The sequence below is a fragment of the Oreochromis niloticus genome, linkage group LG7 (genome assembly GCF_001858045.2).
Source record: "Oreochromis niloticus isolate F11D_XX linkage group LG7, O_niloticus_UMD_NMBU, whole genome shotgun sequence".
NCBI lineage: Eukaryota > Metazoa > Chordata > Actinopteri > Cichliformes > Cichlidae > Oreochromis > Oreochromis niloticus.
Window position 1 is genome coordinate 27,227,852 of NC_031972.2, and position 16,180 is coordinate 27,244,031.

At 38.0% G+C, this 16,180-nt stretch overlaps 1 protein-coding gene across 2 annotated transcripts in view; it reads left to right on the forward strand.

Annotated features, from left to right (window-relative positions):
- The window catches only part of epha5 (EPH receptor A5), a 62,370-nt gene extending 48,908 nt beyond the window's left edge, over positions 1 to 13,462 (forward strand). The window contains exons 14-20 of one of the 2 annotated variants that reach the window (XM_019361236.2): positions 677 to 744; positions 840 to 981; positions 2,202 to 2,351; positions 5,080 to 5,273; positions 6,275 to 6,439; positions 7,584 to 7,600; positions 7,972 to 13,462. In XM_019361236.2, the coding sequence (XP_019216781.1) occupies positions 677 to 744; positions 840 to 981; positions 2,202 to 2,351; positions 5,080 to 5,273; positions 6,275 to 6,439; positions 7,584 to 7,600; positions 7,972 to 7,988 (753 nt within the window). In that variant the 3' untranslated portion in view covers positions 7,989 to 13,462. The remainder of the gene's footprint in view (positions 1 to 676; positions 745 to 839; positions 982 to 2,201; positions 2,352 to 5,079; positions 5,274 to 6,274; positions 6,440 to 7,583; positions 7,601 to 7,971) is intronic. The other variant, XM_005451420.4, reaches the window with a different exon arrangement.
- Positions 13,463 to 16,180: the final 2,718 nt, after the last annotated feature.

Genomic DNA, 16,180 nt, shown 5'->3' on the forward strand with positions numbered 1-16,180 from the left:
GTTCGATACAACATGGGTAAATAATTCGTGCAGATCCTGCCTGGGTAGCATTTGCTAAATGTCATTCCCCTGTGCTTACTTCTGTCACTCTTCCCACTGTCCCTATCAAAATAAAGTCAGAAATGCTCAAATATTTATATTTTTAAAAGATATGTTCATTTTAAAGAATTTTTTATAATTATTATTATTATTATTATTATTATGATGTGGTGCATATATAGAGTTGTCCCTCTTGGGGGGACACTCCCACAGGGCTTAAATCTGGGACTCTCCACCATTTGACCCTAGAACTGAAGAAGCGTCTCGGATGAGAGGTGAAATGTCTTCAAGCAACTTAAAGAAGTCCAGACACTTTTCTTTCCAAGCTCCTTAGACTACGATGACCTGGATGACTGAGAACCTTCACAGACATATATAGAGTTACACTATCCTGTCCTGTCCGGCAGCTTTAATAAGGCCAGCTCTATAAACTCTCTATAGTCCCTTTTTTTAAGGTTTATCTGTTTATGTCTTCATTTCTATTCATGTTATTTTTAGTTAATACATTATATGTGGTACATCATATGTGATACATTATAGACTAGATTTATTTCCACTATATTCAATTGTTTAGATAAAGATACCAAAGCAAACTATTAAGAATGTCTTTCCACCTTTGTCCCTTCTTTCTACATAGAAAAATGATGGCCAGTTTACTGTAATCCAGCTGGTTGGTATGCTGCGTGGGATTGCATCTGGCATGAGGTATAAATAAAACCAACAAACACACTGTGTTGTCGAACTCATTAATGTGCAGTGTTTGTGTTTAACCCTTCTTCCCTTTGTGTTGACAAATGTAGATACCTGTCTGACATGGGCTATGTCCACCGTGATCTAGCGGCTCGTAACATCCTGGTCAACAGTAACCTTGTGTGTAAAGTGTCTGATTTTGGTCTATCCCGAGTCCTGGAAGATGATCCGGAGGCTGCATATACCACACGGGTAAAGCTGCACAAATTTCTGAAGCCAGTGGTTATTACATATCTCAAAGTTGTTTGCCAGGCTAACTGCCCAAAGTCTGTTCAATTTAAATTATATAAGACTGTAATATGTATCAGAGCAAAGATATTTAAAAGGTGCATGCCAGCGAGTAGCATTCACTTTCTTTTGGTCAACTAATAAATTAATCACCTGACTACCTCAGTGTGAGTGTTAGGGGAAAAAGGCAGCACACTGTTGTCTTTAAAGACATTTACATTTAATGTGGGGTGTGTCAGAGCATGACTCTGCCTTATCAAGCTTTGGATTAAGTGAAAAACTGACACACAGAATAGTCTTCCCATTAAATACACACCTAGGTACTTTAACTAACACACACACACACACACAGACAACAGCAGCAGGCCTTAAATTGAGCTGTATATCCCAGGCTGAGTGGCGTTCTGTCAGCCAGAGACGGCCTGCTTCCTGCTGGAGGAGGTCCAATTAGTACTCGGCTCAGTCTCTGCAACACTCAATTAGCACTGAGTCTTGCTGCCTTAGTGCCAAATATCCTGTCACTCACCTCTCACTGCCAGGCTACATCTCCTCTTGCTCTCTCTCTATCACTGTCTGAGTCTCCTTCCCTGACAGAGCAGTGAGAATAACATAATTCACACCCTTCAAATAATCAGAGCTTGAGATATCCTGCTGCTGTGTTCATCAATACTGCATCAAGCTAATTTCACTACTCATCAGCTGAAAACACACTTTCCTGTGGAACTCAGCAGTCTTTCTGTGAACTTTTTTTTTAATCTTTGCAATGAAAGCATGATAATGAAGATGAGTAAAAAATAGAGGAATCACAGGGCCCCCGACAGTTAGGATAGGGAATTTGTATAAGAAAGTGAAACTTGGTATCATGAATGTGTTCCTAAATTGATATCCATTAGGGGAAATTTGGATTGGACCACATACGGAAGAAGTGTCTCAATTAAGGTCTGTTCTTGGTTTCCATCCTCATGACACAAAAGATGAAAATTTTGAATGACGGCAGCTGTATTTACTGCTGTAGCTCTGGACAAGCGTAGCTCGAGTCTATTTATTTATGTGAACATATCAGATTTCTTCATAATAAAGCAGCACAACACACGAAAATTTGAGGTTATATTTTCCAAGCCCGAGGTTCCTTTAAATGCCTCAATGTGTTTGCATCATCTGGTAAACGCTGCATTTTGTTACAGGGCGGAAAGATTCCCATTCGCTGGACGGCTCCAGAAGCAATTGCATACAGGAAGTTCACCTCGGCTAGTGATGTGTGGAGTTATGGGATTGTCATGTGGGAAGTGATGTCATACGGAGAGAGGCCCTACTGGGAGATGTCCAATCAAGATGTAAGTTTTTAAGACATTTTAAGGAAAAGTTAGTTTTCTTTAATCTTGTGAGTAACGCATGTAGTATTTGCTGGATTATACAACTGCAGTCGTATCAGATGGTGATGAGTGAGCTTGCAGTACTTGATTCATCACCACACACATGCATCTACTTCCCACCCACCCACTCACACAGGCAACATATGCACGCACAGCCCTCCAGTGACCTCTCCAACTCCTACTTCAGACTCCACCCTCCTTTTGGTTGTTAGGCTGTCTGTCTCGAATCTAGAGAGGGGGAGGAGAGGAGAGGAGGATGAGAAGGAGAGAAGAGGAGAGGAGAAGACGTTTGATGTTTAATTGAAAGCGTTATGCTGGATTTTCTCTGATCTGCACAAGAAAGTGCAGGCTCTCACACTCTCTTTCTCTCAGCTATCACCTTCTGTTGCCCACTGTCTCCTCTTCCTTCTCACTTCTTTCTCTTGTCCCTTTTTTTGTCTCTACAAAATGCACTTTTTTTCCGTCTTGTCCGCCCTCTCTTTCTTCCCCCACTTCGTCTCTCATTCCCTTCCTCTGATCTTTCCTCCCTGCCAGTCAGTTTTTCTACCCCCTCAGCACGCAGTGATTTGCTGCTGTGCTTCTCTCTTATGCTTGAGTGCAAGAGTACATATGCATGCGCTTTAATACATGCAAGCGTATTGGAGTGCCATCACATCTGTCTTTTGTGTGAATTTGACACAAGTAAAGGCTGTCATAAACTCAACAAATCAATTCCCTGTAGTGTCTTGCACTGGCAGAACTAGGCTGAAAACTGCAGCCTGCTTTCCACTGCAGCGTCTAACGGAGGGAGCTAAGGTTTATTTATTATTCATCCAATTCAATTTCCCCGACCAAAACATTTCTGTGATTCAGTACTGCATCCTGTTACTTGCAGAAATGATTAACGGGGCTATGAGGCACGTGAAATAAACAACGTTGTGTTAATGTTGTGTTAATGTTGTGTTATTTTGCTGGATTCACACAGGGCATTGGTGTTGGGTTGCAAACTTCATGGATATTTGAGTATAAGGTCAGGTAGAGAGCATGCACATCCCTCAAGCAAGTATCAGAATTCAGGATCTTGCTCAGGAGAACTCAATTTGAAAGTAATCTTGCCTTGCTGAAGTGTGTCATGGTTCTGCCTTTAAAAAAATATTGCAGGATACACCAAACAGGATGTACCCTCGGCATATACTTCAATATATATCCATGTCATAGATTTTCATTTTATAGTCGCTTTGGAGTCTTATTTCCTCGGGGACAGCATACCAGAATCTTTTGAATAAACCTGATTATGGTGTTTTGAAATTCTTGTGCCTTTTGCATGCTCAGTGCAATAAGAACAGAAACTGAGAGCATAAAAACAGCAAACTAAATCTCAGTTACTAAAAAAAAAAGACACAAGGACAAAAGTCTGACATATAAACACAAATAAAAGTGGCACAGTGTTAATTATATTAATGCCATCAGCAAACGCAGTAAGTGATAACAGAGAATAAATTACAAGTGATATTATGGTAGTAATACTAATCCTTCCATCTTGTAAAGAACAGATGAGAAGGTATAAAATTATAGTATTACAGAGTGTTAATGTTGTTAATGTGTAGTTGTTCTTTTTTGCTCTTTTGGGGTTTTTTTCAGTGTTTGAACTATCAGAACAGACAGGAGTTGGATAATCTAATAGCCACAGGTAGAAAGGATCTGCTGTAGTGCTCAGTCCTGCACCTTGGGGCAATGAGCCTTTTCCTGTGTGTACTGTGGTGAGCAATCAGAGAGGAATATATAGTGGGATGGATTGTACATAATGCTGAGGAGTTTCTTTAGCATCCTCCTTTCAGACACCTGGAATCAGCTGTTTTCACCCTGCTGTCCCAACACACTGCCATATAGTCATACTTCCCACCTTAGAGTGACAAAACATAGACAGCATTGTCATTTGGCATTGCAGGACCTGAGCCTCCTAAGAAGATACAGGCAACTCTGGACCCTTCTTAAAGGCAATATCTGTGTTCCTGTACAAGTCGAGTTAGCTGTTTATGTGTAGTCCTAGGGATTCATCAGTCACCCCAACATCTGTTCCCCTGGTGATGATAGGGAGGGAGGAAGAAACTGCTTCCTAAACTCTACAATCAGTTCCTTGGTACTGTTTACAGCTGTACTCTAGATGAGCTCACACCACTCCACAAAACTTTCCTACTATATTCACCCTCACGGCAATCAGTGATAGAGCCAACAATAGAGTGGTCTGAAAATCACTGCAGGTGGCAAATAAAATTAGCAATTTTTTCTGTTGGCCTATTGGCTAAACTGCATGAAAGACGACACTAAGATGGTCAGAACTTGATCTCAGAAGTTCTGAGATTCCCTCATCCTCTGATTCCCTCGTCCATCTAAGTACACTGCGATGCATACACTATTGATGGTTATATGAAATTATTTTAGGAAGAGAGCGCTTAAGGAGCTTTTGTGGCAGGTTGAAATGTGATTTTCACAGCTCTTTAGAAAGGTGTTTGAATTGTGTTTGAAAATGTTTTTATGGACAATAATCATGAAGTTAAAGCAACCTGTAGTTATCCTTTTGGCATAGATGATTGAAATTTACCTTTTGCTCTTACAGTATAACTGTTTGTACATTATACATAGGTTTGTTTTTGTTAGTTTGCTTTTTTAAAGCTAACCTGCCTGTCTTTCTTTATCTCTCTATCTGAAGGTAATAAAAGCAGTGGAGGAAAGCTATAGGTTGCCAGGTCCTATGGACTGTCCTGAGGCCCTGTACCATCTCATGATGGACTGCTGGCAGCGAGAACGCAGCAACCGTCCCAAGTTTGATGAGATCGTTTGCCTGCTAGACAAATTCATTCGGAACCCCAGCTCGTTAAAAAAGCTTGTCAACTCCTCACACAGGTAGGATGTAACACTGTACTTTGCACACCATTTAAAATATATATTAGTTACAGTTTATTCCACAAGCACACACACATAAAGGTGATCTCATCTAAATGGCTGGTGTTAGTAGAAAACCTTTGACTTTATTAAGAAATGATGTTAGCTTTCTATAAAACATTTCTAAACACTTATTGATAATGCTTCTGCTTCTTGGCTCTTAAAAATGAAGTGTATTCATTTACACATTCATTTTTAAGCAAATTAGGCTCAGCACTCTAAGCTAATAGACTTCATCTTTCAAGATAAAATGTAAATAGAGTCTTATTGAAGTCCTGTGTAGCAGCACAGTTAAAACAAAAATGAACGTAGTCTTTGGCTGCTGCATACTAGCAATAAAGAGCAGAGAAATGAAGTGGCTTAATTTTCTTAGAATGAAGCATTAGTCTGAAATGTAGTCAGTGGGGTGTCCTTTGATTGTCGTAACATTTGAACATTCAGTTAGTATTTCCTCTCCATGTATGTGCAATGCATTAGTACATAATGGTATGAAATGGCAATAATTGCTCTGAAGCAGACATTTATGCAGACACTTCATTATGTTATTTTCTTTGCGGAGATAATGAAATAATGGTAGATCTTTTGTTTTCCTCTTTCTTTTTGTACACACACACACACACACACACACACTGGAACGCGTTTAATAAAGCAACACCTTATCTAACAGCCATACAATGACATATGACGGGCGTCAAGATTAAAATGACTCAAGCTATGCTTGTCCTTTTCTCACACCACACGCCTCTTCTAGTTATAGTGTGGAGAATGTTGTTAGTTGGCATGAATATTTCTGTTTGATAAGAGAGAGAGCCTTATTTGTAAGCATGAAGAGTGAGCCAAATGACAAAGAGTTTTGAGTGGACAACATTTGCAGTTGTGTAATGGTGCATAAATAGCTTCATGAAGACTCATCTTCAAACATTTTGCTTTCTCTTTACCTGTTTTCCCAATCCACGTTCCAGAGTTTCCAACCTGTTAGTGGAGCATGCCAGCGTAGAAGGGAACTGTAGCACTCGAAGCCAGACTGTAGGAGAGTGGCTCGACTCCATCAAGATGGGACGTTACACTGAACTGTTTATGGAAGGAGGTTACTCTTCACTGGAAACAGTGGCTCAGATGACATCAGAGTAAGAGTCTTATGCACATGCACACATACATATAAATGCATAGGTGTTAGGACGTCTAGCCCTGCATATAGGTGTAGTTTCATTCCCCCTGGTTTTAATATAAATCATTTGTAAGGCATTAACATGGGTTTTATTGCTGTCCACTGGGTATTTACAAGTGGACACTTCAGAGTATGTCAGTTCACCTACAGGATTAGAATGCATCTTTGAGTTACATCAGTGACCAATTCTCATTGAATCTAATATATCTGTCATTTGTTTCCAGTTGTTTTTTTACTGGTGAGAAGCAGCAATGCACTTCATGTGCCTATTCTGCTATAGTTATAAGTTATAAGAAGAAAACAAGATTGGGTCTGTTCATTGGTATGTTTCAGGAAAAACCCAGTCAAACATGCCAAACATGCTTGAAACACATCTTGGTGACATATGTCTGTTTACACTTGAGTATTATGCCAGTAGTGCATAAACAATTACCTACAGATTGTGCATACAAAGAAGACACTGTGGTCCAGTACTGAGCCCAGTCTAAATCCGATATGGTTTGAGCGATCTGATTTTAATGCATTCTCAGTGTATACTGGGTCTATTCACTCCTGTCCTTAGCTGGATTGAAAGACCATGTTAATGCCAGGTTTAAACAGTATCACAGATTTTTTTTTCCTAGACCATTTAATGTAATGAACACTCTAATGAACACACAAAGTGGTGTGAAGGTTATCTACAGTGCTTAACAAATTTATTAGACCACCACCCAATGTAAGTTTTATTCCAGTGCTGCCCTAAATGAAAGGTATTCATAATTACCAAAATTTTTGTATGTTTCTATGCAGAAGCTCTTTAATCAAAATTATATTTTTAATGCTGAGCTATATTTATTGTTATTTTCCATTCATTTTCAAATTTAGTGTAAAGCATATTATAGTAAAGCCAAATTACAGTTCTTTACTTGCATTCCTGAACAGGAAAGTTTATTTTCAGCACTTGAATTTTAAGCTTGGTTAATTTCTGACCTCTCAGAGAAAAGTGTGCCGGTTCAAATTTGGTTATAACAATGTGAGTTCAGTTTGTTATTTGCCTAAAACTTTTTTTAAACATGCTTTTGATAGATTTCTAAAATATTTGTGTTTTCTCATTTTTGTTACAGGGGGTCTAATAAATTTGGTAAGCACTGCATTACAAGATTGCAAGTCTGTGCAAATACTTCAAAATGCTTTTTCTCTTCATTGAACTAAGAGTTCATATAAAGATTATATAACTACAGAAGATTGGTAAAAATATCATCTATAACTCGAGGACGATTGAAAAATTGGTTTAACAGCAAAATCTCTTTAGTCAGTGTGTATCCAAAAGCCCAAACAGACAATAATTTTTAACTTACAAAAAAGACTAGTTATCACAATCATTAAAAATGAATTTATTTATGTAAGTAATCCAAAATGCAGGCTTATTTTTAACAACTTTCTCATGCATTGCCTTATTTGTTAGCAGAATGCTTAAATATAGTGCCCTGTTTTCTGTGTGCTGTTTTTCAGGGATTTGCGAAGAGTAGGAGTGAACTTGGCTGGACACCAGAAAAAAATTATTACTAGCATTCAGGAGATGAGGGTCCATATGAACAGCACCAACTCTACTGTAAACATATGATGTGAAATACAAACATACAGACACATGCACACTCGTACACGCGCACACAAACACAGAAATACAATATATGGACCTACTATGTACTGGACCTAGAGTGGCTTAGCACTTTGTGTGGACGAGGATACCCAGTGTTCTACCGATCTAAACTGGAGGATCCACATTTTGTTGGTTCCTGTGTGTGGAGTTTGCGTTGGTGTCATTGGGAATATTGGATATTGCAGCACTAAAACCAAACTGAACTGGACTGAGTGGTGCTACTTGGAGGGATGATGATGGTGAGCTAAATATGAACTTAAGTAATGGTTTTACTTTAATTATTCAGTTATATGACTCTGGGGATCCTCTTGGCACTGTTTTGGATTCCTAAAACACAGACAGCAGATCTAACTCTGAGAGCAACCATAAAGTTTTTGGCTGTATCACAGATGTGAGTTTATACACTGGGCTCAAAGGGAACTTTTTCAACCTGTCTCAGGTGAGCTGAGCCCCGTGGAACGAAAAAAGTACTTGCTGATTCTTTGGCAACTTTCTCCATCGAGATTACCGTTCCATCAGGTTTCACTGAATTCATTTCCATATATTGAACCATTATCATTATTTAAATTAATGTCAATATTTGCTTTGACATGCTGATGTGCTTGTGGTTTTGATTTTTACCTGTTTCTACCACATCTTCATGTGCAAAACTGAAGCTAAAATCTATTTTAATCATCCATATTCATATTCACTGTCATTTACTTAATGATCTTCCAAAGCAATGAAAGACAAGAATAGATAGTTGACCTTTGCTGTTTTAAAATACTAGATCTTAAGAATGGTTCTTACAGAGCCTAAAAAAGAGAAGTGAAAACAAACAAATAAAGACATGAGGATTTACACTTAAATATACTCTCTACAGCTGTTCTTCTGGGTGAATGTATAGCACTGCTACAATGTGGCAATAAAACCATTCTAGTCCTTAAAACCAGCTTCTGAATGAGGCCACTGATTGTATGTTATTCAGCTGGCTTTGCTCTATGTGTAAGACCTTTCACTTATAGTGAAGTTACTACAAAGCAATGCGTATTTTAATTGTAAACTGTTCTATTAGCTGAAAAATTCACACATATTTTAGTGAAATATTCACTCAGATTGCAGGCAAGCAGCACATGGAACACTGAAATCGCTTAAAAACCTTCACTTCAAAGTCTAGGAGAAGATTTTACTGAGATTCAAAAGAAGCATTTGCTTATTCATGAGTAAATATTTCATCCAGATTCCAAATAACTTTAAGGTAGGATCCACACTGGAACTGGACATTTTTAATTTGACATCCATTCATCGATCGCACATTTTCAAAATAAAACTTCACTTCATGTTTAGATGTGGTTCCAGTAGAATACAACTGGAACAAACTGACACTCGTCAAAGGTTCATTCAATCCTGATGGAACATTTGTTCATGTAATAATGGAACTGCCATTCAGATTCTCATGGAAAGGATCACAAAGATTCTAACGAGACTGTTTACTGGTATTCTAATGGAACATTTTCCTCAGATTTTAAGGGAACTTCTACAAGGATTTCAATGCAGCCTTCTGTCAAGAGTGCACTCGGATCTTCATCAAGCCTTCACTTAGAACCAACAAACTTCAGGTACCGCAGAAACCCATCAGCAATCTGTTCGGTTCACCATGCGGCGGAGAATCTCTCACACGCATGTCTGCAACACCACAATAAACCTCACTCTAACAGGACTGCTGAAAATAAGGAGGCAATATTCATCTACTTGATAATCGTTTATTTATTTCTACTTGTTTGAAAAAAGAGCAAAAGTTATGTGGACAGTTTGTGTTTTATAATAATACTCTCTCTTGGACTACTGAGCAGCTTTGCCTACATGTCTTTCATGTATATAATGTATTATATATTTAAAGCAGGGAGCATTGTTCTTCTGTCTGCTATCATGTGGACAAGTGGATATTGACCAGTCATCTCAGAGTCGAACACGTTAGTAAATAGTGACAGATATTCTGAATCGGCATTTCTGCTACATAGACCTGGGCCGCTATCAAGTGGGGGCAACCAGCACACCTGTCCCCAGATAAGGGCCCCCAGAAGGGTATGCAAAAAGAGCAAATATTTATCTTATGTTGTTGATGATTGTGTTTCATTTTACATTTTTTGGTGCAAGACCTAGAAATATTTTCAGTGGCCCTAAATGAGACAGCAAGAAAAGCTTTGTTGACACTAGAAGTAGATGAGAATTATGAACAGGGACTGATGAATTTCTGGTGTATTGTATGGTTTAAACATATACAATGATGTCAATGATCAAGCCCTTGCTTTACTTCTCTTTGGTATGGTATGTTATACGTGCATTGCTACTCAGTGCTTTATTGCTAAAACTTGACCTTTTTTTCACTGCGTTGTTCACCTAAAGAGAAGCTACGTTCTCGCATTATATCTGTGCTCTCTGCAGATAACATGCTTATATTTGTTTCGGTTAGTGTACTGCTAGTGTTGGGGTATACAGATGGAAATGCAATGAGATTGTAGAAGTAGTTGTTTTTTTTTTTTTAAAGAGGTGTTATCACCTGACTGTATGAAAGGTATAGAAAAGCACACAAGAAGAATGTAAAGGTTTTAAAGGGGCATTTCACTTTTTCAAAGAACATGCTTTCACTTTGAAACACTCAGACCCCCCCACAGAGTTCAAGATGAGTAAAAGGGATAAGTCCTTAATGGTGGTAAGGACCCTCTTAGGTAATGGCATTTAAGCTTTTCCACCTGCTGTCAAGATCAAACTTCTTTCATAAAAGATTGTAAAGTGGGGAATGGTCACAGGTTAATATTCTATATTATTATGTGTTTCTGAAAGTCATAGTGTTCTAACAGAGTGAAAGTCTGGTACAAGATAAATATCTGCATAGCCTCTTTAGTCTATGTACTTGGCTTGTACATTGATAAACTATGTTGCTATGTTGCATTTTTATTATTGGGGAACTGTAGGCATTTAGCGATGTTATTATTTTTTTTATGAGAAGCATTTAACAGCAAGCAACATTTGGCAGTAAAACTTGCATCCATTCCTATGTAGATTATTGTGGCTGTGCAGGTATTTAATTCAGCAGGGGAAGGCATCAGTAACATGGTGCAAAATATAAGGCATGTACTGTACAGCGAAAGCAATTGTGTTGGGCAGTTTTTATTTACGACCCAGCGAGTTATAAGGCTTCTTCAGTCTCACGAATACTGCTTTTAGTTTGGGTTTCGCAGTGTTTTGACCCTTCCCAGTTGTCATGTTATTGGCTTTTTACAACCACCCTTTCAGCTTACTGTAATTTTCAAACTAAAATCTAGGCTTGGGGCATGAAAAATTAGTGAATACAACACCCTTATAAGTGCCTCTCATCTTTTGAGCACCGCTATTTACTCCCCTGCCAAAATGCTATGCCCCAGCTGTTCAACTTTCTATACGTTTGCCAGCAATGTCTACAGGCAATAAGAAGAATGTCAGATAATATGCTTGTTGGAACTAATTTAATTTGCACTTTATGAGAATTCTGTTGCCCTTTGTTTGACTAAAATATCGATAGGTGACTGACGTGTTACTGTCAGCAAGTGTATCCTTATTATTTACTATTTAATTATTAGAATTACTGTGTTCCCTTCATACTCCCATTGGTCCCCATGGCATAATTTTTTTTACAGTTAAGCACAAGAATTAATCATATTTGTAATACAAATCAAAGTTATATGAGCATCATTGATGTAGAGCACCATATTTTCTAGTGTATGGCACAACGATACACTTTCATGATGTAAACACAGGGTTTGACAGGCATCTTTTAGAATAAAGGTGAATTATTGGCTTTTTAACAAGAAGTCAACAGAGCACTCATCCTTGATGTCAAGGCCTCAGCCAGTCTTGACAGCTTTTTAGCATCACCACTGTTAATTCCAAAAGTGTGAGAACAGGTATTGATTTCTTGGCATTGCAAACCATAGTAAATATACAGTCAAGCTAACTATATGCTCTGCTCAAAATATCAAATCATCAATTCAAATCATTTATTCTCAGCACTTTTTCCAATAGCATGACTTTATCTTTTGCTCACATTTAGCCAAGAAAAAAAAAAAGAAAGCACAACAAACCAGCAAATACTAAAGATTTATGTGGTTTTACTCTTCAGTAACTGTCAGCTGAAACTCCGTCAGCCATGCAGTGTTTATGCAGGAGACAAAATTGTTGCGTCAAATTACATAAGACAACCGGTCTTATGTAACATCTTTGTTGTTTGAGTTTCAGGAGAGGTAATCTAAGTTAGTCACACTGGTCCAGGCAGAAATGTCTATAAGAAGTTGTTGCACTCATACATGAGTTTTGGGGGGTTTATTCCAAAATTACAACACCGCATAAACCAGTAGATACCAGTTTGACTGGATTCTATGAAAGGCCCAAAAGCAATATGTGACCTGACATTATTTGCAAAACTAATTTTTGCATACACAAATGCATGGGAATGTAACAACAACAAAAGGTTGCGCTAACTGATTAAGTTTTGGGGGGGTTTTGTCAGACATGAACATACTGAAAATAGGTTTAGGAGTCCTTGAAAGTGAGTTGAATTGTATCAGGGCCCACAGTTCTAGCATTCTTCCATTACTACTATTAATATTAATATTACTACTATTTTTGATTAGTTGTTTCAGCATTTCTTATACTTTGGAGCAACTGTGCAAATAAAGTCAAAGACTTTGTACAACTTATTCTTGGTTTAAAGGATGTTTGGAATAAGCTTGAACTTATTCCACTTCTTTAGTGGGCAGCTTCATCTTAGCAACAGCTGATGAGGTGCACACGATTTGTATTTTGTGCCATATAGAAAACCACACTGACGGGGGAAAAATGTCTCTTAAAGACTAATGTGGGTCAATAAAATTACAATTGTAATGCGAGACCACAGCATTTGCCTGTTGAGTAACATTTTTGAGAAAAATCAGTTCTTCAAATGTATATTTGCAGTGGGACAAACACTGTTTCCAACGGCACTGTCCACTTGCATTTTTAACTTCTCAGGAAGTGGAAAATAGGTACATTTATTTGATTATCACATATTTGATCTTAGAAATTATGTGCAGCTTTCACAAAGTGTTAAAATACAGAACAAGTATGTGATTAATCAGTTGTCCCCAGCTCAAAGGTAATTATTTTATCAGTTCACACATACGACTGAGTAACAAATTCATTGTGATTTATTGAAAGCACAGTAAAAATACTCAGCTACTGATGTGCTATTGGTTTGTTTTTGAGACTGTCATGTATTATGTTTGTGTTGATGTTTTTGTAGTGTGTTATCAAATCTATATTTTTGCAATAAAACATGATTAAAATCAACTCTCGTTGTAACAGTCATTATCTGTCGACCACACTGCCACTGCACAGACACTACACATTACAATAATTATTAATAATTGTTTTATGTTTTATGCTTGGCTCCTGCACTGCAGTGATTTGTTTGTGACCTCACAGGAAAAAGCAGTGCCATCATATTATGTTACTTTCAGTCATTCTGAAGGTGTAACTGTAGCAATATCATCCAAGGAAAAATCTTGAATTTCGGAACTGAGTTTTTAGATTGTGCATAACTTTAGTGAACAATGAGGCCAAAGTTTTAATTTACAGTGATGCGCAAAAGTAAGTACACAACACTTGTAGAAGCGCCTTCAGCAGTAATAACTTGAAGTAATCTTTTCTGTATGACTTCTGTCACATCGTTGTGGATGAACTTTGGCCCACTTTATAATTTTGCTCCACTTCAGTGAGGTTCACAGATATTCATTTATACAGCTCTCAAAGAAATAAGCCAGTTATGAAGGCAATAATGGATATAACCTGGTGCTAGCAAGGTAAAAGATGGTGTCCAGTGAGAATATAAATCTTTCATATTATCTCGTTTGATGTTTTTCGATTTTGACACAGCATTTCAGACAGCATGAAGTCTGGACTTTGACTGCAATGACTTGCCACTGCAATATGTTTTTTGCTTTTTTTCCTTTCAGCCATTCTGTTGTACAGTTCCTGATACATGACATAGTTATACATTATTATCCTGTTGCATGACACAGTTCTGGCCAAGCTTTAGCTTTTAGACATATAGACTCACATTTGACTCTGAATACTTTTGGTATTCAGAGGAAGTCATGGTTGACTCGGTGAGATACCTACGTCGCACGTCTACAAAAGAAACCCAAATCATCAAAACAGCAAAAAGTGCCACCCTTTGATCTCCCCAGATTTTTTTCTATTGCAAAATGCCTCAATGAGTATTTAGTTCATAGGTTGTTGCAAAATGTCGTCATTAATTTAAATGGTTAATTCTCTGCACTTTCATAACAAATCCCACAAAATAGGAAACAGAAAACACAGCATAAAGAAAACTCCTCCAAAAATATGAAATTTAAGTTGCTAGCACCATGCTGTATCCTCCTGTTGCCTTCATGACCATCCTGATTCATTGTGCATAGATTCAACAGCATGGAAATATTCCTCAGAGATTTTGTTCGATTTTGACACAATAGCATTGCATAGTTGCTGCAGATTTGTCATCCATCCCCGATGTGAATCTCCCATTTCAGTACATACCAAAGATGATTGACTGGACTGACATCTGGTGACTGTCGAGGTCACTTAAGTTGAGGGAACTCATTGTTTGTTCAAGAAGCCAGTTTGATGTGATTGTGAGTTTGATAGCCTTGTGATATGGCGTGTTACCTTGCTGGAAGCAGCCATCAGAAGATGGGTACAGCGTGACGATAAAGGGTGATTGGTATGGTGACAAACCGTAATAAGGTAGGCTGTGGCACATGAACAATGCTCAGTTGGTACTAAGTGTGACAAGAAAATAGTCCCTACACCAGATATCAAGAGTCAACAAAGCCAGACATTTTTTTTCATCCTCTATTGTCCAGTTTTAGTGAGTTTTAATCTCAATCTTCTGTTTTTAGCCGACAGGAGTGGCACCTGGTGTGGTCTTCTGCTGTTGTAGCCCATCTGTGAGACCCCAGAGACTGTAAATATATTACCATGCAGTTTGTGAGGTTACCTCAAGGAAAGTGGCAAACTGCATATAAAAAAAGTCAGCAGTAATAACTGAAACAAGTTTCTCTTACTAATTAAATCACAAGGATGTCCCTGTGTGTTTCCTAATTGTATTATAGTTGATATTGACCAGTTAATTGACCAAATTGCATTTACTGCTATGTACTCTGTTTTTGTCTGTGTTTTCATCGCTTGCTGGTTTGAGTGTAATGGGCTACTTTCAGCGGACATGTAATTACTCCAAGATGTTTCCCAGCAATGTAATTAGACATGCTTTATTTGTTAAGATACCAACTGACAGGGTAACAAGGGAGCTAGTTACCAGTTTTTTCCTCTTTGTCTAGGTGGAGGCTGGGGGGTAGAAACAGATGGATAAATGAATACAGAGACAGTTGCTGATCCAAGGAGAAAATCAAGCACTGCCCAAGTAAAGACAGGCATCCTAAAAATCACAGCTGCAGTCTTTGTACTAAGCTGTTGACAATGCTGCATCGTAGGCTGGGGAAAGAATCCAGCAAAATGCAGTTCATTGCCAGGTTATAGTGATAATGAGCTGTGAGGTTCTGTAAAATGTATTATGTTTTTAAAGCATGATGATGCAAGCCTTGGTAATGATGTGTCTGTAAGATGCAGTGAAATTAGCTGCTGATGTCAGCAACTCATTTTATTGTGTGATTACTCTCACACAAAGCAGACAATGATGTGAAAGGGTTGACAACAATTAACATAGTGAAATTATTCAGTAGCATACCTGTTTGTATGAGAATGCTTTATCCTCAAAAGTCTACAATAGACACAATGGTTATTTAATTTAATTAACACTTGAGGCCAATGCTTCGGTAACACAAGCTTTTGTTGGAGAAACGGTGAAATTAAAGATAGAACCTAAAGACAGGTAATAGCTCAATATCCTAATCCCCTACAACAGATATTGTAAAACATCCCTCATACGCCTACACACTATTAATAATTTTTGTGATAACCTTGAATGGTGTGTGAAGGTGATTCTCAGTT